This window comes from Oncorhynchus clarkii, chromosome 23 (genome assembly GCF_045791955.1).
Source record: "Oncorhynchus clarkii lewisi isolate Uvic-CL-2024 chromosome 23, UVic_Ocla_1.0, whole genome shotgun sequence".
NCBI classification, from domain to species: Eukaryota; Metazoa; Chordata; class Actinopteri; order Salmoniformes; family Salmonidae; genus Oncorhynchus; species Oncorhynchus clarkii.
In genome coordinates, this window is record NC_092169.1 from 18,565,869 (window position 1) to 18,591,786 (window position 25,918).

The following is a 25,918-nucleotide window of genomic DNA, read 5'->3' on the forward strand; positions in this document are numbered from 1 at the left end:
TTTGACACAAGTTAAACAATTTAAAGGCAATGCTACCAAATACTAATTGAGTATACGTAAAATTCTAACCCACTGGGAAAGTGATGAAAGAAATTAAAGCTGGAAAAAATCCTTCTCTCTACTATTATTCTGACATATCACGTTCTTAAAATCAATTGGTGATCCTAACTGACCTAAGATAGGGAATTTTTACTAGGAATTAAATGTCAGGAATTGTGAAAAACTGAGTTTAAATGTATTTGGTTCAGGTGTATGTAAACTTCGGACTTCAGCTGTATGTGCCATGTGCTAGTTCATTTAACTAGCATTTAACAAGATATGTCATTATTCTACATTATATAATTTTATAGTAAGAAGAATATAATTGAACTTAGCTGAATAAAATAGCAAGAATATTTTTCCCATTCTGGAACTAGTGCGGATATGAGTAGGTAGGTATGGTATGTTGAGTGAAAAAGTGATCATTTGAAAGAGGTGCTATACGCTAGGTTGAGTTATTTGTCAACTTTAGTTGTGAATGATACAAACCTTAGAAATCAAAAAATATGTGGGCTGCATGATGCGATTATAGGCTTTTGATGATATGAAAAAGTAGCAAAAAAATTGTGCTGTCCCTTGCCTCTCATCTAGTATCATATTTTCACCTGTCAAACTATTCTCAAATTAACTTTCTTTACTAATATGTCAACTTTGCTTCGATTTAGAATGGCCCATTATCACATGGGGAAGAACAGGAGCAGGGAAATAAATACAGCGAATCGCAAATGGAGGGCTCTTTCCCGCAGTTCGTTTTTTTAATCATGAAGGTAGACTCCCCTGTTTTTATAGCAGAGCAATACTTAATATTAGCAGCTGAGAAATAAATACACTGTAAGCCCTGGCATTTCTACACAACCATAAAAACACAGTCTTTGAAAGTAAGTTTGATATAACATATGCGACTTATGTGTGCATACATTGTCATGTTACCAAAAAGCTATATTTTCATGTCATCCAACAAATGTAAATGTCTGGAGTTTTCTACATGGCATTGGCACTTGGATTGGAACTAGTGCTTTGGTCAGACGACATGAAAATAGAGCTCTTTGGCCATGCACACTAGCAGTAGGTTTGGCGTTGCAATGAGAGTGCAGGAGCAGAAAATAACACCATGCCTCCTGTAAAATATGGTGGTTGATCTTTGATGTTATAGAGCTATTTTGCTACCACTGGTCCTGGGGCCAATGTTAACGTCAATGGCATCATGAGCTTTACCCAGTACCAGGATATTTTATACAAAAACCTGGATGCCTCTGCCAGGAGGCTGAAACTTGGCCGTAAGTTGATCTTCCAGCAAGACAACAACAGAAGGCACACATCCAAATCCACAAATACAATTGACCACAAAACATCTCCGGAATTGAACCCCATTGAAAACCTGTGGTTTGCATTGAAGAGTGCAGTCCATAAGCGCAGACGAAGGATAGCGTAATGAATACTCAGGGAGAAAAAGGTTTAGATTCACCCGCAGAGCGCTGCAGGTGTTTAATGTGCCTTCGCAGAAGGCAGGAATCGTGGTCACAGGCAGGCAGCGGTCATACACAGGTAGGCCAACAGGCAGGTGAATCAAAACTAGGACTGAAGGCTATAACTGGTTCTCACAAACGAGCTAGGAAAAGGCTTAGTAGAGTCAAAATGAACAATACCTCACAAAGGCACAAACAGAATGAACTGAACTAAATAAGGAGCTGATGAGACCAGGTGAGTAACCAACACAGGCAAAATCAATGAACAAAAATGAAAGGCTGGGCTACGTCCAAGGACACATCGAAACAGTACACAAGGTTGACTTAGCAAATAAATATAGAACCTTACAGTACCCCCCCAAGGGAGGCTTTTGACGACCCAACGGTATTGGAGGGTGGAGTGGGCGGGCGGGGGAGCATAGGCGGACGCGAGGTCCGGCAAGCTGGTTCGACAAGGTCGTGGGCTGATCCGACGTTCTGCGTTGACGCTGATGTCCAGTGGGTCTGTTTGGGGGTCGACCGCGAGGTCAGGGAGCGGGACGATCCAGACGGTAATGGTGGAACGCCTGAATCATCTCCAGGTCGAGGATGTCCTTATCAGAGACCCAGGACCGGTCTTTAGGCCCATAACCTTCACAGTCCACTAAATAGTGGATGCAACCTCTCAGGCGTTTGGAATCAAAGATGGCCTGAATGGCATAGGCATGTTCCCCTCCGACGTCCAACGCTGGGGGCACACTGCGGTTTGAGAGTGGAGGATGAAGAGGACTGTAGGTGATCGGTTTTAACAGAGACACATGGAAGGACGAGAAGATTTTATACTGACGCGGTAACTGGAGGCAGTACATGACAGGGTTGATGTGATGGGTTATCTTGAAAGGACTGGCATAGGTCGGCGGCGTATGTTGGCAAAGCGTTTCTGGGTTTTAGAGAATTCCTGCAGATGCCGGTGAGCTGTATCCCATACCGCTCACTAAGCCGAAACCAGTCGTCGACAGCCGGAATGGTACCAGGCTCCGCCTCCCAGGGAAACATGGAGTGGTTGGTAACCATGTACACCCTGAAACGGAGTAAGGCAGAGGGATGAATGCATGAGTTAGTTCTGAGCGTATTCAGCTCAGGCCATATACCGACTCCAGTCGTGTGGAGAGGAAGAACATTGTTGGCGGAGGTACTTCCCTATTTCTTAGTCCGGTGTTCCGTCTGCCCGTTGGTCTGGGGATGGTACCCGGAAGAGAGGCTGAGGGCGACCACCAGTCAGTCACAGAAGGCTCACCACACCCGGGAGACAATGTCCTCCGGAATCCCATACAGACGGAACACCTGTTGCAACATACACTCAGCCAATTCCATGACGTTAGGTAAGTGAGGAAGAGGAACCAGACAACACATTTTTGAAAAACTGTCTACTATGATGGTGGATGGTGGTGTTACCAGAGGATTCAGGAAGGTCTGTGATGAAGTCAACAGCTATGCAGGACCAGAGCCTGTGAGGGGTTGGCCAAGGTTGAAGCTCACCGGAAGGGAGATGATGAAGGCTTTTGATTTGGTCGCAGACTGGACAGGAGAGTACGTAATCCCCACCAGTGGCACCACTCCTCAAGGGCCAGCTTGATGGCTAGGCGTTTTCTGTTCCCCACATCGCAATTGTGGAGGATGGTGGAGGATAACTTCCTGGAGAAGAAGTATGGCTCCTTCTCCTACTTTGGAGTCATCCACCTCCAGGGTGAAAGGACGGGTCGGATCAGGTTGGCGAAGGACAGGAGCTGAGGTGAAGAGGCGTTTCAAGTTGTTGAAAGCAGTCAGGGCGGTTTCAGTTCATTGAAGGGTCCGTGTCTTTTGGCTGGTAAGGGCAGTGAGGGAAGCGGCAGTAGAACTGAAGTTCTGAATGAACCGGCAATAGTGGTTGGAGAACCCAATGAAACATTGGAGTTCCTCAATGGTGGTGAATTTGGGTCAGTTACTGACAGTGGTGACTTTGTTCTCATCCATGCTGATCCCTCCAGGTGTTAGTACGAAACCGAGGAAGTTTACCGAGGTTACATGAAAGGTGCTCTTTCAGGCTTCACATAAAGGTTATGGTTAAGGAGCCGTTGAAGAACCTTTTGCACATGCTGCTCAGGGAGTGGAGTAAATCAGGATGTCATCAATGTAGATGATGAGAAAGCGGTTGATCATATCCTGGAAACCCTTGTTCATAAAGGATTGGAAGACGGCGGGGGCATCAGTAAGGCCGTAGGGCATGACCAAGTATTCGTAGTGCCTTCGTGCGGTGATAAAGGCCGTCTTCCATTCGTCGCCTTCACGTATACGATAAGGTTATATGCACTTCACAGGTCGGGGTTTGTATAGATGTTGGCGCGGCCCACCTGTTCAAGGATCAGAGGAAGAGGGAAACGGTTCTTGACCGTGAAGTCATTCAGGGAACAGTAATCAATACATGGACGGAGACCACTGTCCTACTTTTCCAACGAAGAAGAAGCTGGACGCATCCGGGGAAGAAGAAGGACGAATTAAACGGTTTGTGTTTCGTCAATGTAGTTCTCCATTGCCTCATTTTCCGGGATAGATGGGGATAAACACGGCCCGTCGGTGGGGACAGTCTAGGGAGTAGGTCAATAGCACAGTCCACTGGGAGATGTGGTTACAGAGTGGAGGCCTTGATTTTGATGAAGATATTGCTGTACTCGGCTTATTCAGATGGTGGGTGGCACTGGAGAGGCAGAGTCCTCAATGGTGGTGGCTCTGCAGGGTAGGCTGAGACAACCGGTGAAGCAGGTAGAAGACCAGGACAGAAGTTCACCTTGTCGCCACGAGATGGCAGGGTCGTGATGACAAAACCAGGGGTGTCTGAGGCTGAGTGGCTGTTTGGGGGATGAGAGTTCCATGAGTTGAATGGTTTGTGTCAGGTGCGTAATGAAGCCTATGACCAATGGCTGCCCGTCCAGGGTGTTAATCCTTAAGGGAGGGGTGACAGGTGTTAGATCAATGTCAAGCTCTTGTACTAGCTGGTGATCGATACTGGGATGGAGAATTGCTTCTGGGAGATATTTAGAAATAAGGACATGCCTACATGCATGGCAGAAGAGGGACCCTTCTCATCTCTCGGTGGCGAACAGGGCAATGGCTGAGTAGATGATCTTTCCTTCCACAGTATAGGCAGAGCCCTTCTTGGGTCCGCCTTTGACGTTCGATACACGGGAGAGGAGCATGGCCCAACTGCATGGGCTCTGGAAGACTCGTACGGGATGACGGAATCATGGAAAGAGAAGGTTTCGGTGGCAGAGTTCTTCCGCGGTGAGGTGGTCGATGGAGATACGAATGTATTGATTTAAATCCTGAAGGTCACCTCTACAGGAGGTCTCCTATAGGACGACCAGAAGGAGAGTGATCGAATACCTCTTTGAAGAGGGTGTGGAAATGGGTCTCGGATCTGAGTTCTGTGCTGTTGGCAGTCCATATGGCGGTGGCCCAATCCAGGGCTTTGCCTGTGAGTAGAGACACAACAAAATCCACACTGCTCTTGCTGGTGGCGAAGTTAGTGGGGTTGTGCTCAATGTATTTGCCGCATTGCATCAGAAATCCCTGACATTTCACCGGTGAAGCGTCATATTTTCCAGGCATGGATATGAATGAAGGAGGTCTATGGGTTACGATACCTGGCATGGGAGGAGTAGGAATGGGCTGGTGGAGAAGATGGCAAATTTCCTCCATACGCTCCTCTTTCTGGGTTAGGCGCAGCTGTAGCTCTGCTGAATCCATTCCGTTTTTTGGGTGAGGTATTCTGTAGTGAATACTCAGGGAGAAAAAGGTGTAGATTCACGCGCAGAGTGCGGCAGGTGTTTAATGCGCCTTCGCAGAAGGCAGGAATCGTGGTCACAGGCAGGTAATGGTCATACACAGGTAGGCAAACAGGCAGGTGAATCACAACTAGGACTGAAGGCTATAACTTGTTCTCACAAACAAGCTAGGAAAAGGCTTAGTAGAGTCAAAACGAACAATACCTCACAAAGGCACAAACAGAATGAACTGAACTAAGGAGCTGATGAGACCAGGTTAGTAACTAACACAGGTGAAATCAATTAACAAAAATGAAAGTCAGAGCTACGTCCAAGAATACAACAAAACAGAACACAAGGTTGACTTAGAAAATAAATACAGAACCTTACAGATATTAAGGATCTGGAAAGATTCTGTATGAAGGAATGGTCTAAGATATCTCCCAATGAGTTCTCCAATCTCATAAAACATTTTAGAAAAAGGCTCAGTGTCGTTATCCTCACAAGGGGATAACAACACTGGGGATACATCACAGGGGATACAATATTTTTTTTAATTACTTGTTAAACAAAATATATTTCTCTGCGTAATTGTATTGGCACAAAATAATAACATTTTCATTTTTTTTTTATTGTACAATTATGCAACATAGTATTTGTATTTTATTTAAATTTGTTGCTAATCTGGAAGATCCAATCATTCCAGACCACACTGAATATAGAGTCTCCCGAGTGGCACAGCAGTCTAAGGCACTGCATCTCAGTGCTTGAGGCGTAATTACAGACACCCTGGTTTGAATACAGGCTTGGGAGTCCCGTAAGGTGGAGCACAATTGGCCCAGTGTTTTCTGGATTTGGCCGGTGTAGGCAGCCATTGTAAATAAGAATTTGTTCTTTAGCTGACTTCAGGTTAAATAAATAAAATATATATGAATAATGCACCTGATGGTTGATCATTTGTGGGTAGATATCGATATTTCCCAGGTATCTATGGTCATGTGTTTCTAAGAAGGAGAGTTATTAACAATGTCTCACAGTACATCGTCATTAACTACAGTTGATGTGCCAAACGGAGAGAGGCTGGCAGAATGGGGACACTCTCCCGGCAAGACCCTACAGACACATGTACAGGCAGTGTCAGTGTGCAAGGATGCTGGTAGTTACTGTGCCAACAGTAATAAATCTCCCTCACTGTCTCCTGCCTCTCTGTTCTCTGCCGTTTCCAAGGAAACGAGAGAGAGAGAGGAAGGGGAGTTGCCATATCCCTCTGTGTAAAGGAAATTGCCTCCCTGTTCTCTGAATTACATTACATACATTATGGGATAGTGAAAAGTTCCCATCAAAACTAACTAAGTTATGTATAAAATAGAAATGTGATTTATAATTAAAAAGGTGAAAAACAAACTAAGAAACATGAAGGGTATGCACGTCATACCAGTATGGATCATAAACATCATACACATCTCGTGGTTGCACAACCTGATTTCATTTAACAGGACTCATAGCAGTTTAAAAAAAAAGAAGCTTTCTTACCCATAAACTCAATGCCCAAGTGATCTGCTGTTCCGGTGAAGAGAAGAGAAGAGAGGAGGGGAGACAGGGACAATGGAGGGAGGGAGGGAGAGAAACAGAGATAAAGCTATTAGAAACAATGCACTTTAACATCCTGTCACAGCATATATTAACAATGTCTGTGACTTGTTGTTGTTTCATGTAAGGAAGCTCCATAGCCTTCTGTATTCACATCATATAACTTCAGTAGACGCATGCTCTGGGCATAATCGGAGCTGACACTCAGCATGACTGCACCAAGAGACTGTGGCTCATTGTCCATGCTCAAAAAACACACCGTGCAAGAGTTGAGGTCTAGTCAATGACATGTATAAACCCTGGATGACTAACAATGTGCACTGTATTGAAGCCACAGCGCAGCCATCTTGGTAATCCTCCGCCTCAAGACGTGTATTCTATTTTTTTTTCTCTCTCTCTCTCTCTCTCTCTCTCTCTCTCTCTCTCTCTCTCTTTCTCTTTCTCTCTCAGGACTTGAGCCCTAAGACCATGCCTCAGAACTACCTGTCCTGATGACTCCTGGCTGTCCCCAGTCCACCTGGTCATGCTGCTGATCCAGATTCGGGCTGTTTTGCATGTGACTATGGTATCCTGACCTGTTCACCGGACGTGCTACTTGTCATGCTGCAGCTCCAGTTTCAACTGTTCTGCCTACGGCTATGGAACCCTGACCTGTTCACAGGACGTGCTACTTTGTCCCAGACATGCTGTTTTTGACCCTCTCTCTCCCTCTGTCCCCTCTCTCTCTCTACCACTCCTGCTGTCTCAACCTCTGAATGCTCAGCTATGAAAACCCAACTGACATTTAGTCCTGAGGTGTTGACCTGTTACACAATCTCTACAACCACTGTGATTTTTATTTTAACGTGCTGGTAATCTATGAACTTTTCAACATCTTGAAGAACGATCGGGCCTTAATGGCCATGTACTCTTATAATCTCCGCCCGGCACAGCCAGAAGAGGACAGGACACCACTCCGAGCCTGGTTCCTCTCTAGCATGTCTTCCAAGGTTCCTGACTTTCTATGGAGTTTTTAGTAGCCACTGTGCTTCTACACCTGCATGACACGCCCATTGAAAATCTTAAGGCAGCAGACAAAATCCCTTTGTCCTCTTGTATGGAGGAATGGAATGTATGATGGGCCTATGGAGAACCTACCTCTGAACAGTAACATGCAATAAATGGACTTTATGTTTCTTCAGCCAAAATGTTATGTTTCTTCAGCCAAAATGGTAGTAATGACGATAGATGGAATATGAAAATGAAGGTTGTTTTTTGTCATGTTATTAAAAGTTAAATGACAACGTTATAATGAAAACATTGTAACTTGAAGAGTTTTCACAATATGTACTTGATGTTTGCAAACTGTACATTGTGTGGAAAACTAACTAGGTGTAACTAGTTACACCCAGAGAACTTGCCCTAAAGGAGGAAACACCCATTTCTTGGATAAAACATGTGAGTTAAGAATTAACATTATGACTAAGTGACCACGAGCTGCAGCCAAGGTCCAATTAGTTGTAACCCCAAAATGCAACACGAGTTTGAAGAAGACAAAGGAACCTTTTAAAATCTATGCTACCGATGAGTAGCTGTGTCTAAGAGGGTGAATTCAAGCAGGAACACCCAGTTACCACTCTTCAAGGAAACATGTGTCTACACTGTTTTCATTCCCACGCTGGAACCATCTACAGGGGTGATTAGCCATCCTCAGAAGACCCATCTTTCAGAACAAGGGTGAGGAAACAGACCACTAAGAGAAAGGACACTGACATTGTGAGGACAAACAGAGAGTTATACCCGGTAACCAAAGATGTGCCGCCAACCCGGTCCATTGGAGACCTTCGACACGTAATTACATCATTATATTCTGACCCATAAGAGCAGCAGTTCAGGGCAAGGTTAGGGTTAAACTAAGCATAGTTTACAAATGTAGTGTGCTTTTCTCTCGTGTACTCTCTCTCTCTCTCTTTTGAAATCCTCATTTTGTGTAACATATTGTGTTAGCCCACTAGGGAACTGTTTCATTGTACTAAGTTCTAAACAATAGCCTAGACTGTGTGTTTGTGTATGCGTATCTTATATTATCATTTTAGTTTGTTAGGAAATTAATAATCAACTCAATTGGTGTGGTACGGAATTTTTTGTGAGACTCGGGTTTTTGCAGATTCCCGGATTATGCAATGAATGAGAATGAGAATGAGACTGTAGAGAAAATTAATTAATTAGCGACTGCTGTAAAATCAATTTTCTGATATTCTTTGAGTAATTTGGGAAATCATTCGATGAACAGCAGTCGTCACATTAATCAATACAACGTTACGACAGTGCTTAGGGTCGTTATCCTATTGGAAGGTGAACCTTCACCCCAGTCTGAGGTCCTGAGCGCTCTAGAGCAGATTTTCATCAAGGATCTCTCTGTACTTTCCGTTCATCCTTCCCTCGATCCTGACTAGTCTCCCAGTCCCTGCCGCTGAAAAACATCCCCACAGCATGATGCTGCCACCACCATGTTTCTCTGTAGAGAGGGTGCCAGGTTACCTCCCGATGTGACGCTTGGCATTCAGGCCAAAGAGTTCAACCTTGGTTTCATCAGACTAGAGAAACTTGTTTCTCATAGTCTGAGAGTCCTTTAGGTGCCTTTTGGCAAACCCCAAGCAGCTGTTATTGACCTTTTACTGAGGAGTGGCTTCCATCTGGCCACTACCACAAAGGCCTGATTGGTGGAGTGCTGCAGACATGGTTGTCCATCTGGAAGGTTCTCCCAGCTCCACAGAGCAACTCTGGAGCTCTGTCAGAGTGACAATCGGGTTTTCCACCATGATTGCTCAGTTTGGCCAGTTGGCCAGCTCTAGGAAGAGTATTGTTGTTTCCAAACTTCTTCCATTTAAGAATGATGGAGGCCACTGTTCTTGGGGACCATCAATGCTGCAGAAATATTTTGGTCCCCTTCCCCACATCTGTGCCTTGACACAGTCCTGTCTCAGACAATTCCTTCAACCTTAGGACTTGTTTTTTGCCCTGACATGCACTGTCAACTATGGGACCTTAGATAAACAGGTGTGTGCCTTTCCAAATCATGTCTAAACAATCACATTTACCACAGGTGGACTCCAATCAAGTTGTAGAAACATCTCAAGGATGATCAATGGATACTGTGTGCACCCGAGCTCAATTTCGACTCGCATAGCAAAAGGTGTGAATACTTATGTAAATAAAGTATTTTGTTAACTCTCTGAAAATGTGGTTGGTTATTGCTCTGAGTTTGGGAGATAATGAGATGTAGACAGGGGAAATTAAAGGATGCAGTGGTGCGTCATATCCATTGAACACTAATGAGGAGACCTCTCCATCTCTCCCTTTAATACACAGTGGACGGGAGAGGAACACAACAGAATATGTATTATACGAAAATACTGTCGATGTACTGTATTGTACCTGTGAATAGAGAGAATGGGAAAACTGTCTGCTGCCCTATATGGATACATTGTTAATTTTTCATGAACTAAGGTTATTCATGATCTGTCATTGCCTGTGGCCTAGTGTTTAAGTTTGAAAATAACAAATGTGTACAGCAACATTTATCTAAATCCAGAGGTGTGGCAGTAAGGCAACAGGCAGCACCATTCACCCACTTTGAACTGAACTGAGAGCTGTAGAACATGTTGTACAAATCTAAACTAGGTGCGCTGTAACAGTGCGAGAAGCGAGTAGTATAAGAATGGTCCTACACGGTAACCATAGCAGCCATACCAAAGGGAAAAATAATCTATATTTTTCAAAATCTTTATTATATCAATGTCATGTATTCTACACCGTAGTGTCTGAGGCAGAAGAAAAGTTAACTTTGTTATTCAACTGGAGGTGACATTTGCGAATGACATCTCCCCTGTACCAGTGTGGGCGGGACGACGCGGAGCCCCAGGTAGAACAATATGGCAGTGTTTACAATGGTGTCTGTTTGATTGTGGCCAGACGGAAAGGCAGGTGCAGCCGGTGGGGTACCTGTGACAGCAGGTAATCCTGCTTCCCTTCCACTCCACGTCTCCCTGAAGAACATCACTCACCATGCCAACATAGCCCGTCCACCTGTATGCAGGTTAATGTGTACTTAGGCAAAAGCCACTAAAATAGCCCAGAAAACAGCATCAAAATACAGACTCCCTAAAGCGGATCTTCTTGGAAAAAGCCCCTCTGTGATGGGTTTGAGCCCTGGTTGGCTGACATGTTGTCCCATGTTGCAGTTGCATTTTCCAAATGTTTCTTCTTGTTACTGCTTCCCCCATCCACCAAGGTAGCCAGAGTAGCCTGTCAAAGTCAAGCCTTTGTGGTGAACCCTATGACATGGTAAAAGAATGCTGAAGTACAAATGCAGGAAAAGGAAAGTATTTAGCAGTAAACTACCAGTTTATTTTTTATCAGGAATTCATTCTAACGATTCACTATAGTTGTCTTCTAATGGCAATCATATCTAGAGAAAGTCCCTATGTCTACTTGCAAAGGTGTTTAAAGTTCATTACCTGAACTGTAATTAAGAATTGCAAACACGAGGAACAAGCAAATTCCATCTCTTAAACTACATCATTACCTGTGAATTGCCCTTCTGCCCATAGTGATGAAGAGTTGCTATACAGTCATTTCAACAACTGTACTTAATAATTCCAGAGGCTGCCCCGCACTCTCAGTTGACTTTGGTTAGAGGGAAGTGATCTGCTAAAGTCACAACTTCTCTGGTTTAGATCTCAGGTCAGGCAAAGCCTCTGTTGCACCCTTGAGCTTGAAACTTCAGATGTCATTGTCTACTCTAGCAGGATAAATGGATTCTGCTTCTTTCATAACTTTTGTATTTTGGATGCCCCCCCCCCCCTCTTTGATATGGTACCATCAAATAGGTTACTACATATTCAGAGTGCAGTTCCTGGGAAGTTGTGTTTTACCGTTTTACCTTTGAGAGGTGAATACTTCTTGAGTATGAGTTCTCGTCAGGTGAAAGTGAGACAGCTGACTTTCTCCAAGTCTATAACCTTCCTCTATTGTCCGCAGACTGTGAATCTTTCGAGTTTATAGAGTTGCTATCAGCAAGGGAAAACTCTAGCCCTGACTCTCTTATTCTGTCTGACAAAATAAATTACTGTATCCACATGCTGAGGGATTGCATCATGTTAAGATTTTCAGAATACAAGTGGTACGAGTATATAGTTTTTGACACAAAACTGTTTTCAATTGAAGTGTTCTAATTTCTAGCAAAGAAGTCAATGTGTTGACAGACAGCCTCCTCTCATAAGCTGAAATTACTTGAATTGACAGGTGATCCGGGGTAATACTCTAGTTTATGACGTCACTCTGAGGTAAAAAAATATCTTCTGAGATTAAAGATGGATAGACTAGATTAAAGAAACACATTGGCTTTGACTATTTCTCTTTCACACACGCACATCCATTCTCTCTCTCTGTCAAGGTTTCTGACGCCATTGTGCGGGTCGTTGAGACTAGCCCTGTACTGATGCCTGGAGGCTAGCATGTCCTTGCCTATGTCTCTCTCTGTTTCCATCTGTTTCTCTGTTGTGTCTGGAGGTGTTGCTATGGGAACCTGGTCCGCCTGAGAGCCTGCACACACCTTGTTTTGCCAGAATCTCTCTGACACCCATTCCCCACATCATAAATAAGTCAAACCCTAACTCAGGCTTTGAGACCTATGTATTCTACAGTGCGTCCACATCCTTTGAAACTTCTGTCGCATTTTGTCCCAGGAGCATATGCAATTTAAAGTACTGAGTCTCGAGATTATTATTTTATATAAAAATGTTCTGACCCAATTTGTCAGAGGACAAAAGTGACTTTGTTTTATATACAGTGCCTTCGGAAAGTATTCAGATCCCTTGAGTTTTTCTCATTTTGTTACAGTACAGCTTTGTTCTAAAATGTATTACATTAATTTGTTTCCTATCAATCTACACACAGTACCCAATAATGACTAAGTGAAAACAGGTTTTCAGATATTTTTGCAAATGTATAAAAAAAAATGATACCTTACATAACTACCCAGACCCTTTGCTATGAGACTCGAAATTGAGCTCAGGTGCACAAAGTATCCATTGATCATCCTTACTACAACTTGATTGGAGTCCCCTTGTGGTAAATTCAATTGATTGGACATGATTTAGAAAGGCACACACCTGTCTAGTTAAGGTCCCACAGTTGACAGTGCATGTCAGAGCAAAAACCAAGCCATGAGGTCGAAGGAATTGTCCATAGAGCTCCAAGACAGGATTTTGTAGAGGCACAGATCTGCGGAAGGGAACCAAAACATTTATGCAACATTGAAGGTCCCCAAGAACACAGTGGTCTCCATCATTCTTAAATAGAAGACGTTTGGAACCACCAAGACTCTTCATAGAGCTGGCCCAACTGAGCAATCGGGGGAGAAGGGCCTTGGTCAGGGAGGTGACCAAGAACCCGGTGGTTACTCTGACAGAGCTCCAGAGTTCCACTGTGGAGATGGGAGAAACTTCCAGAAGGACAACCATGTCTGCAGCACTCCACCAATCAGGCCTTTATGGTAGTGGCCAGATGTTAGGCACTCCTCAGTAAAAGGCAATCCCGCTTGGAGTTTGCCAAAAGGCACCTAAAGGACTCTCAGACCATGAGAAAAGATTCTCTAGTCTGATGAAAACAAGATTGAACTCTTTGGGCTGAATGCCAAGTGTCACACCTGGAGGAAACCAGGCACCATCCATACGGTGAAGCACAGTTGTGGCAGTAACCCGATTGAACATCTCTGGAGAGACCTGAAAATAGCTGTGCAGCGACGTCCCCATCCAACCTGATAGAGCTTGAGAGGATCTGCAGAGAAGAATGGGAGAAAGTCCCTAAATACAGGTGTGCCAAGCTTGTAGTGTCATACCCAAGAAGACTTGGCTGTAATCGCTGCCAAAGGTGCTTCAACAAAGTACTGAGTAAAGGGTCTAAATACTTATAGAAATGTGATATTAAAGTTTTAAATTTTTTATGCATTTGCAAAAATGTCTAAAACACCTTTTTTTGCTTTGTCATTATGGGGTATTGTGTGTAGACTGAAGAGGGGAAAAAATTATTGAATCAATTTTAGAATAAGGCTGTAACATAACACAATGTGGAAGAAGTCAAGGGGTCTGAATACTTTCAGAATCCACTGTATATATATATTTTATTTATTTATTTTATTACACATACATTTTATATATATATTTTTTTACAAATATGGTGCATTTATACACAATACATATATCATTTTTGTGATATACACATTACATTTTGGATAGATAGTAATGAGTGTGAATCTAGAGTAAGTTGCTGCTGAATTTGAAGGGGAAGTCAATAGGACGTTAAGAACCACAACCCCCCTCCACGAACACAGTCTTTTCCCACACTCTAATCCATCCATTCAAATAACTAACAATATTGTGGCCCTCATCATCTTAATTTGCCAGTGTAACACAGCAGTTTTCCCCCTCAGGTTAACGGTTATAGGAGTCAGTGCTACAGGATGTGAGTCAGGTCTTGATGCTGACAGTGCTGAGATTCTGTCTCATTGGCCATGGGTTGGTCGTCCTCTAAATAAAGGAACTGGGGACAATTCTCTATGATGGGGAAGGAGAGAGCGCTTGGTTAGGCAGACAATTATACACATGTGTTGAAGCAGGAGGAGGACAGAGTGGTTGTGCTACTCTGCTGTGTTCGGTTGTGTGTGTCGGTGCAAGGCTCACGTCGTCCAATCAGAAGTGTCATTCTGCAATACTGACTCAAAGCACCTTAACTGGAAATAAGTTAATAATGACTGATGAACTGTCATTTACATTTCAGTCATTTAGCAAACACTCTCATCCAGAGCGAGTGCATGCGAGTGCATGCGAGTGCATGTCCCCCATGGGAATCAAACCCGCAACCCTGGCGTTGCAAGCGTCATGCTCCACCAGCTAGGCTCCACATGTACGTACTCAGAAAGATAGACACACAATGTAGCTACATCAGTTTTCTACATCATGTGCTGTGTCTCAATAGTACTGCTGGTTTTAGATGTTATCAACTCAAAAGGGATCCATGACAACGAGACATGATTGGGATCACACATACTAACACATATGCATGCACAATGTGGTCTAAGGGCAATTTGTATTATTATCTACGTACTGTGAATCTGTGACACTCCATTTAGCATAACATATTATGTTAGGTTACATTATGAATTGAATAGCGGTTGTACAATATCATACAAATTTACACGGTCATACAATAGCATACGAATTGGATGACGTACCTTAACATACAGCACAACATGTCTTGGCGTACGCATGGTATTACAGTGCCTTACAAAAGTATTCTCACCCCTTGGGGTTTTTGCTATTTTGTTGCATTACAACCTGTAATTTAAATAGATTTTTATTTGGATTTCATGTAATGGACATAACCAAAATAGTTAAAATTGGTGAAGTGAAATGAAAAAAATAACTTGTTTAAAAAAACTCTAAAAAACAAAAAACGGAAAAGCGGTGAGTGCATCCACCAAAGGTGGCTCCCCTGGTTGTTCGGGAGGCGCTCGGCGGTCGTCGTCGCCGGTCTACTAGCCGCCACCGATCCCTTTTTCCTTTTCTGTTAATTTGGTCTTATTGGTTGCCTGTCCCTTATTTTGTTTCTCGATTTATATCTATTTAAGCCTGTTAGGCCCGCCTATGTTCATGCAGGATTATTTTCTGTTAGTTGGGGTGTGCGTGTTTGTGTTCCTGTCCGTTTGTGCCCTGTGATGGGTCGGACTATTTTTCTGTCTGTTTATCGCCTACGGTTTTTGGCGTTCTTGTGGGAATCCCAATGAAGACGGTTTTCCCCAGTATCCTTTGCTCTGTGCAATTGACTCTGCACCCACCACTCCAGGCGATTGTGACATGCATATGTATTCACCCCCTTTTCTATGAAGCCCCTAAATAAGATCAAGTGCAACTAATTACCTTCAGAAGTCACATAATTAGTTAAATAAAGTCCACCTGTCTGCAATGATCTGTCACATGATCTCATTATATATACACCTGTTCTGAAAGGCCCTAGAGTCTGCAACACCACAAAGCAAGGGGCACCACCAAGCAAGAGGTACTATGAAGACCAAGTAGCTCTCCAAACAGGTCAGGGACAAAGTTATGGAGAAGTACAGGTCAAGGTTGGGTTATAAAAAATATACAAAACTTTGAACATCCCACAGAGCACCATTAATTCCATTATCAAAAAATGGAAAGAATAGGGCACCACAACAAACCTGCCAAGAGAGGGCCGCCCACCAAAACTCATGGACCAGGCAAGGAGGGCATTAATCAGAGAGGCAACAAAGAGACCAAAGATAACCCTGAAGGAGCTGCAAATCTCCACAGCGGAGATTGGAGTATCTGTCCATAGGACCACTTTAAGCTGTACACTCCACAGAGCTGGACTTTATGAAAGAGTGACCAGAAAAAAATAAGAAAACATATTTGGTGTTCACCAAAAGGCATGTGGGAGACTCCCCAAACATATGGAAGAAGGTACTCTGGTCGGATGAGACTAAAATTGAGCTTTTTGGCCATCAACGAAAACACTATGTCTGGCGCAAACCCAATACTTCTCATCACCTTGAGAACACCATCCCATGCTGTAGGGATGTTTTTCATCGGCAGGGTCTGGGAAACTGGTCAGAATTGAAGGAATGATGTATGGCGCCAAATACAGGGAAATTCTTAAGGGAAACCTGTTTCAGTCTTCCAGAGATTTGAGACTGGGACGGAGGTTCACCTTCCAGCAGGACAATGACCATAAGCATACTGCTAAAGCAACAATTCGAGGGGGTTAAGAGGAAACATTGAAATGTCTTGGAATGGCCTGGTCAAAGCCCAGACCTCAATCCAATTGAGAATCTATGGTATGACTTAAAGATTGCTGTAAACCAGTGGAACCCATCCAACTTGAAGGAGCTGGAGCAGTTTTGCCTTGAAGAATGGGCAAAAACCCAGTGGCTAGATGTGCCAAGCTTATAGAGACATTCCCCAAGAGACTTGCAGCTGTAATTGCTGTAAAAGGTGGCTCTACAAAGTATTGACTATGGGGGGTGAATAATTATGCACGCTCAAGTTTTCTGTTTTTTTGTCTTATTTCTTATTTGTTTCACAATAAATATTTTGCATCTTCAAAGTGGTAGGCATGTTGTGTAAATCAAATGATACAAACCACCAAAAAATCTATTTTAATTCCAGGTTGTAAGGCAACAAAATTGGAAAAATGTCAACGGGGGTGAATACTATCGCAAGCCACTGTATATGTCTTTCTCTGAGACCAGGTTGCTTGTTGCACCATAAGAACAAAGGACAAATTACAGGCAGAATTTACATTGGTGGTTAGGGGAACTAATCATTTATGTAAAAGGTTATGAGAACTAAAATTACAAAGGTTAAGAGAATTTACATAGCAGGTTAGGTGAAATAGGTTATTTTTAGAATAAGGGTTAAATAAAATCCTACAGTTGTCCCCAGCGTGACTCAAACACGCAACCTTCGGATTGCTAGACGGCCGTGGAATACAATTACCCATCTTCCCGACCAACCTCCTTTCTTTTGTTCCTGTCTAAAGTCACTAGACCACTGTTTTGTATGGCACGGAGGCAAGGTTGGCACATATTGTTAACAGTGGGTTGTTCACATGTGGCACATCTGCCCTGTTACCTATGATAGGCTATTGGTAGAGGGAATAAGAAGACTATTTTGTCTGAATGCGATACCTTTACAACCCCAGGAGGAAAATATTAGCACACTGCCAAATCAGTGTGCTAATGTGGCTATTAGTAATAGGCAATGGTAATAGTCACGGTATAAATTATTATAACAGAAGCGATGACATTAATGTTCATCATTTACTAGATTAAGTAGTGAAAGTTCATTTAATAAATGACAATAGTGCGTACGTGTACACACAGGCACGCACGCAGGCACGCACGCATGCACACGCACGCCTGAGTGTCTTTATTCTCTCACATTACATTAGTCAGCTAGTTTCTCTACTGCTGAGGTCTCTCTTTGCTGGAAAGCACTGTACGAATATAGAGTTTGAAAAAAGGGTCCCAGTAGAGTAGCAGGTATAGTAACACTGTGTCTCAGAGTGCACTGCCTGAACCCACCACAACCCCACTCTCCTGAGATGCAAATGAAAAATGTGTCTTTCATTCTCACCCATTTGCAAATGTGGTAATAAACAGTGGAGCTGACCCAGCACTACATACAATAGCAAGTTCCACTGTGAGGGGGGAAGAGGCAGGTTTTGAGTTCAGAAAGTGCATGCTCCTTTGCTATAGAATCACAATCCCATATAGTCTCCATCACTTTCCCAGTCTCAGCTGCAGCAGATAAGGCTACAAGAGACAACCATTTTGAAGGCTCTGCTTCTTTGTGACCGGCTGAGGCGAGGAGGAGTAAATTCAGCCCACTGAGACCAGTGTCTCTGCAATGGGGATCTACCCCCAGCTTCAACCATTCACTGAGCCCCTGCTACCACTTACACACACAGACAGTGTCAAGCCCACTGGCACAGCCAGATTGCCAGATTGTCTCTATGTGCAGGATGTGTGTAACTGTGCTTGTTTGAAGTGGTAAGTTAATGGCAGTGCATTATCCTCAATACTCAGCAAGAGGCATTTATTTTCCATTGTCTTTACTTGCCCTCTGTGAATACCCATACAATCACATTTGTATTTGGTGTCATTAAAATACTTAATTAATTAGCCTCCTGCTATACCAATATGCTTCTTCTGCAATTCAGAATACTGTATATACACTGCATCACTACCGTACCACCATTTCAACCACAATTACAAGTACTGTAAGGTGCGTAGTAATATTTACCAGTAATAATACAGTGCACATGACCTAGGAGGCCCTTGAAGCGAGTATAGTGAAGCTGGTAGGAGTAAGTGAGATGTACTATACTCTACACCACATATGTCAGAGTCAAGGCCCGCGGGCCACATCCGGCCCGCAAGAAGGTTTTTTACGGCCCCTGGGATGATCTTGATTTATTATTAGAACCGGCCCGCAGCAAGCCGGCAGCCCGCAGATCTTTTACACGCACCAATACTACATTTCCCACAATGCAAAGGTGACGCACCGAGCAGTAGGCTGCTTCATTTCAATATTTATTGGCACAGCAGTCGTCAGCATCACAGTAAAATTAACTTTCAGATACCCATCAAAAATGGCAAAACGGAAGGTGGATACTGAGAACCGGGGGTTTCAAACAAGGTGGGAGTCGGAGTATATGTTCACGAAGGTAGCTGGAAAACCTGTGTGTCTTCTGTGTGGAGAAAGTGTGGCGGTACTGAAAGAGTATAATCTGAGACGACATTATGAAACGAAACACGCGGACAAAAACAAGAATATGGACATGGAACAAAGGCTACAAAAGGCAGAGGAATTAAAACGAGGCCTCAAATCTCGACAGGCTCTGTTCAAAAAAGCCAAATCACAAGGCCAGGCTGCTGTCAAGGCCAGTTTTATTTTGGCAGAAGAGATCGCTAAATCAGCCCGGCCATTTACGGAGGGGGATTTCATCAAAAACTGCATGATTAAAGTTTGTGACGAAGTTTGCCCAGAAAAAAGGCAACTCTTTTTAAATGTGAGTCTGAGCAGAAACACCATTGCCGAGAGAGTAGACCAGTTGTCCATCAATCTAAAAGAGCAGCTTGTGAAAAAGGGAAAAGATTTTATTGCATATTCCTTGGCTGTGGATGAGAGCACCGACATTTCTGACATTGCCCAGTTGTCAATTTTCATCCGCGGAGTGGACTCCAACCTAAGCGTGACAGAGGAGTTTTTGGCTTTACGTCCTATGCATGGCACAACTACGGGGCATGATTTGTATGAAGAGGTGTCAAGATGTGTAAATGAGATGGAGCTGCCTTGGGAAAAACTCGTGGGTTTGACAACCGACGGAGCACCTGCGATGTGTGGACACAGGAGCGGACTGGTGGCGAAGATACGGGAAAAGATGCAAGAGGAAAACGCGACAGGTGAGCTGACAGCTTATCATTGTATCATACACCAGGAAGCGTTGTGCGGTAAAGCCTTGAAAATGGAGCATGTAATGAGCATCATCACGCGCACAGTTAACTTTATCAGAGCCAAAGGTTTGAATCACCGCCAGTTCAAGGCATTTCTGACGGAGTTAGAAACGGAGCATGGTGATTTGCCTTATCACACAGAGGTGCGATGGCTAAGCCAGGGAAAGGTGCTTCAAAGATGTTTCGAGCTTCGTGAGGAGATTTGTCTGTTCTTGGACAGCAAAGGGAAAGACACAACACAACTCCGAGACGAAATGTTTCTGTGTGAAATGGCTTTTCTGTGTGACATTACGAGTCATCTGAATGCAATAAACTTGCAGCTGCAGGGTCGGGATCGTGTCATCTCTGATATGTACAGTACAGTGAAGGCATTTAAAACCAAACTGACTCTGTGGGAGACGCAGATGCGGAAAGAAAATTTGAGCCACTTTCCCAGCTGCCAGACCATGAAAGAGAAGCTCTCTACCAGTGCGTTCCCGAGCACACAGTTGGCTGATAAAATAGGTATGCTTGCCGCTGACTTTCGACGCCGATTTGCTGACTTTGAAGCACAAAAAAGCAGGTTGGAACTGCTCGGTAACCCATTTGCTGTTGACGTGGAAAGCTCACCACCAAACCTCCAAATGGAGTTGATTGACCTCCAATGCAATGATGCACTGAGGGCAAAATATGCGGCAGTGGGTGCTGCGGAGTTCGCCCGTTTCCTCCCCGGCACAATGCCCCAGCTGCGCATCCAGGCTGCTCAAACGTTGTCTATGTTTGGCAGCACATACCTGTGTGAACAACTGTTTTCTTTGATGAACCTGAACAAAACATCACACAGAAGTCGACTTACTGCTGAACACCTCCACTCAATTCTGAGGATTTCTTCAGCTCAGAGCCTTACCCCGAACATTGATGAACTTGTGGAAAAGATGGGACACCACCAAGTATCACCCTCAACCTCAAACAAGTGAACATTACTGTGCAATCACATATTTAGAGTTTTTACTCAGTTCAAGTTTAAAAGTTAAAATTTAATATTTGTTTTCACTGCATGTTACTTCTCCTTAAACAAAGTGTTGTTTTTGATTAATAGATTTTTGCACTTTATTTTTTTGTATTTCAATCCAATTATATTTTAAAAATATTTCAGTTGAGTGGATGATAGAAAATTGCTATTATTGTTTTTTCTTTGAAGTAAATTTAGCCCACTTTTGCTAAAATAGAAAATATAGTCTACTGATGGTGCCTTGAATACCGGTTTCTTTCATTTAATGTTCATGTTATGGGGATATTTATATAAAGGAAATTTGTCTTTTGTGTCTGTTGAAAATTAAAGATTACTGACAGAGCCATAAGAAAATATTGCTTTATTTATCTGATCATATTGTAATATATTTGTTAGGTTTTCAGTAGGTTCAATTAGGTTCACTAGACTATATGCGTCATTTAAAAATTTTTCAATGAACATTCGAACAGTCCGGCCCTCGTCTTGTAGCTGATTTTTTTATTTGGCCCTCCGTCCATTTGACTTTGACACCCCTGCTCTACACCTTTGTATCTGTACCCCCACAAAGGGTGGTACATTTGGGGGGACTGCTAAATCAGAGTAAATCTCTCAGCCATAACAGCAGTAAAGCAAAACACATCCGCACACGCTCATGCACAAACACACACACACGTACATCACTGGGGCCAAGCTCCCTGCAATCCAGGACCTCTCTACTAGGTTGTGTCAGAGGAAGGCCCGGAAAATTGTCAAAGACCACAGCCACCCAAGCCATAGACTGTTCACTCTGCTACCATATGGTAAAGATGGCCCCGAAAAACATGACGTTTTACATTCTCCCAACCAATTGTACTTTTTTGTAATTATTTTGTGTTTTGTATAACTTATTATTTTTATTATTGTGTACATAATGTTGTTGCTACCGTCTCTTATAACCGAAAATAACTTCTGGACATCAGAAAAGCGATTACTCACCGCGGACTGGAAGAAACTCAACATTTTAACGAGTCCGATGAGAAGGATATCCTGCTTTCACAGGAACAGGCCCAGATTCACGTCTTTTGCATGAAGTAAAGACACCGGAAAAGGGGCCGCAGATCGGGCATCCTTATGAGAATCCGGAGGCGAGCGAGTAAACTCCAACTGCCTTCCATGGTGCGCGATGGCTAATATTAAAGAAGACTCAAGGTATTGCTCGCCTGAGGTAGAGTACATTATGATAAGTTGTAGACCACATTGTCTACCAAGAGAGTTTTCATCTGTGTTATTCGTAGCCATCTATTTACCACCACAAAATGAAGCTGTCACTAAGAATGCTCTCAACCAACTCTATAATGCCATAAGCAAAGAAGAAAATGCTCATTCATAAGCAGTGCTCCTAGTGGCCAGGGACTTTAATGCAGGCAAACTTAAATCAGTTTTTACCATGTTTTAACCAGCATGTCACATGTGCAACCAGGGGGAAAAAAATCCTAGACCACCTTTACTCCACACACAGAGATGCATACAAAGCTCTCCCCCGCCCTCCATTTGGCAAATCTGACCATAATTCTATCCTCCTGATTCCTGCTTACAAGCAAAAACTAAAGCAGGAAGTACCAGTGACTCACTCAATACGGAAGTGGTGAGATGACGAGGATGCTACACTACAGGACTGTTTTGCTAACACAGACTGGAATATGTTCAGGAATTCATCAAATGGCATTAAGGAATAAACCACCTCAGTCATTGGCTTCGTCAATAAGTGCATCGATGACATCGTCCCCACAGTGACAGTACGTACATATCCCAACCAGAAGCCATGGATTACAGGCATCATCCTCATCGAGCTAAAGGCTAGAGCTGCCGCTTTCAAGGAGCGGGAGACTAATCCGGACACTTATAAGAAATCCTGCTATGCCCTCAGACATACCATCAAACAAGCAAAGCGTCAATGCAGGATTAAAATTGAATCCTACTACACCGGCTCTGACACTCGTCGAATGTGGCAGGGCTTGAAAACTATTACGGACTACAAAGGGAAACCCAGACGCAAGCTGACCAGTGACGAGAGCCTACAAAACAAGCTAAATGCCTTATATGCTCACTTCGAGGCAAGCAGCACTGAACCAGTGGTTCTGGATGACTTTATGATAACGCTCTCGGTAGCCGATGTAAACAAAACAGGTCAACATTCACAAAGCCGCTGGGCCAGATGGATTACCAGGACGTGTACTCAAAGCATGTGCGGACCAACTGTCAAATGTCTTCACCGACATTTTCAACCTCTCCCTGACCGAGTCTGTAATACCTACAAGTTTCAGGTAACCTGCCAAAATGATTACCACCCCGTGGCACTCACATCGGTAGAACTGCTTTGAAAGTCTGGTCATGGCTCACATCAACAGCATCCTCCTGGGCACCATAGACCAACTCCAATTCGCATACCGCCCCAACAGATCCACAGATGACGCAATCTCAATCGCACTCAACACTTCCCTTTCTCACCTGGACAACATTCTCACCTATGTGCTAAGGACTCTGGGACTAAACACCTTCCTCTGCAACTGGATCCTGGACTTCCTGACGTGTGGTAAGAGTAGGCAACAACACGTCTGCCACGCTGATCCTTAACACTGGGGCCCCTCGGTGGTGTGTACTTAGTCCCCTCCTCTATTCCCTGTTCACCCATGACTGTGTGGCCAAACACAACTCCAACAACATCATTAAGTTTGCTGACGAGACAACGATGAGAAGGCCTATAGGAAGAAGGTCAGAGAACTGTCAGTGTGGTTTCTTAACTCTTCTTGAAATGTACTGTTGGTTAAGGGCTTGTAAGTAAGCATTTCTGTAAGTAAGTCTACACTTGTTGTATTCTGCGCATGTGACAAAGTTTGATTTTATTTTATTTGGTAATCAAAATCGGAGTGCCAATTCTGGGACCAAAAGCTACAGAATAGCTTCTACCCCCAAGCCATAAAACTATAGAACAGTTAATATAATGGCTACCCAGGCTTTCTTTGCTCTGACTCTATGCACACTCAATGGACTCTACCCACGTACTCACACATACTTACACTGACACTCCAACACACACACACACACACACACACACACACACACACACACACACACACACACACACACACACACACACACACACACACACACACACACACACACACACACACTTTTACACTCTTCGCTTATGCTACTACTATTCTGTTTATTACACTGAACAAAAATATAAACGCAACATGTAAAGTGTTGGTCACATGTTTCATGAGTTGAAATAAAAGATCCCAGAAATTATCCATATGCACAAAAAGCATATTTCTCTGAAAGGTTTTGGACAACTTTGCTTACAGCAGGCCTCCCGGGTGGCGCAGTGGTTAAGGGCGCTGTACTGCAGCGCCAGCTGTGCCAACAGAGACTCTGGGTTCGCGCCCAGGCTCTGTCGTAACCGGCCGCGACCGGGACGTCCGTGGGGCGACACACAATTGTCCGGGTTAGGGAGGGTTTTGCCGGTAGGGATATCCTTGTCTCATCGCGCACCAGCGACAAGTGTGGCATATCAAGAAGCTGATTAAACAGCATGATCATCACGTAGGTGCACCTTGTGCTGAGGACAATAAAAGGCCACTGTAAAATGTCAAGTTATGTTACACAACACAATCCCAGAGATGTCTCACGTTTTGAAGGAGTTTGTAATTGGCATGCTGGCTGCAGGAATGTCCACCAGAGCTGTTGCCAGATAATATCATGTTCATATCTCTACCATAAGCCGCTTTAGAGAATTTGACAGTTCGTCCAACCAGCCTCACAACCGCATACATTGTGAAGTCAACGTTGTGAACAGAGTGCCCTGTGGTGGTGGTGTGGTAATGGTATGGGCAGGCATAAGCAATACATATAGACAATGAACACAATTGTATTTTATTGAATGCACAGAGATGCCGTGACAAGATCCTGAGGCCCATTGTGAGGCCCATTTTTTTAATGGTATCTGTGACTAACAAATGCATATCTGTATTCCCAATCTTTGGAAATGCATAGATTAGGGCCTAATTCATTTATTTTAATTGACTGATTTCCTTATATGAAATGTAATTCATTAAAACGTAAAAAAATGTTGCATGTTGCTGTTCCATTTTTGTTCAGTATGTCTATTCTGTTTGCCTCGTCACTTTTACCACTACTTACATGCTCGTCGGATGTGGCAGGGCTTGAAAACTATTATTGACTACAAAAGGAAACCCAGTCGTGAGCTGCCCAGTGACGCGAGCCTACCATACGACCTAAATGCCTTTTATGCTCGCTTCAAGGCAAGCAACACTGAAGCATGCATGAGAGCACCAGCTGTTCCGGATGTCTGTATGATCACACTCTCCGTAGCCCTCCCTTTGTTTTTAGAGTGCTGCTACTCGCTGTTTATTATCTATGTATAGTTACTTTACAAATTACCACGACTATCATGACTTACTAATGATCTACCACTAACCTTAAATAAAGCGTGTATGTCTATGTACGCAGATGATTCAACACCATACATACACCCACAGCTAGTGAAATTACTGCAACGATAAACATAGCAACCCATTCAGCTGTAGAATGGGTTGCTATGAATAAACAGGTCCTAAACATAACTAAAACCAAAAGCATTGCATTTGATACAAATCATTATTTAATTACTAGACCTCAGCAGAATCTGGTAATGAATGATGTGGCTGTTGAGCAATTAGAGGATACTAAATGTATTGGTGTTACCTTAGATTGTAAACTGTCATAGTCAAGGCATATTGATTATATTGTTGTAAAGAGGGAAAGAAGTCTGTCTGTGGTAAAGAGGTGCTCTGCATTTTTAACACAACATTCGACCAAACAAGTCCTGCAGGCTCTAGTTTGATCACATCTTGACTATTGTCTGGTTATATAGTAAGGCACTGCAAAAAATAAGGATCTAGGAAAGCTAGCCCAGAACAGAGCAGGACAT

At 43.4% G+C, this 25,918-nt stretch overlaps 1 protein-coding gene across 1 annotated transcript in view; it reads right to left on the reverse strand.

The window, feature by feature from the left end:
* LOC139381571 (pro-neuregulin-3, membrane-bound isoform-like) overlaps positions 1 to 25,918 on the reverse strand; it is a 513,481-nt gene that overhangs the window by 65,601 nt on the left and 421,962 nt on the right. The window contains exon 4 of the mRNA XM_071125214.1: positions 6,818 to 6,844. Within this exon, the coding sequence (XP_070981315.1) occupies positions 6,818 to 6,844 (27 nt within the window). The remainder of the gene's footprint in view (positions 1 to 6,817; positions 6,845 to 25,918) is intronic.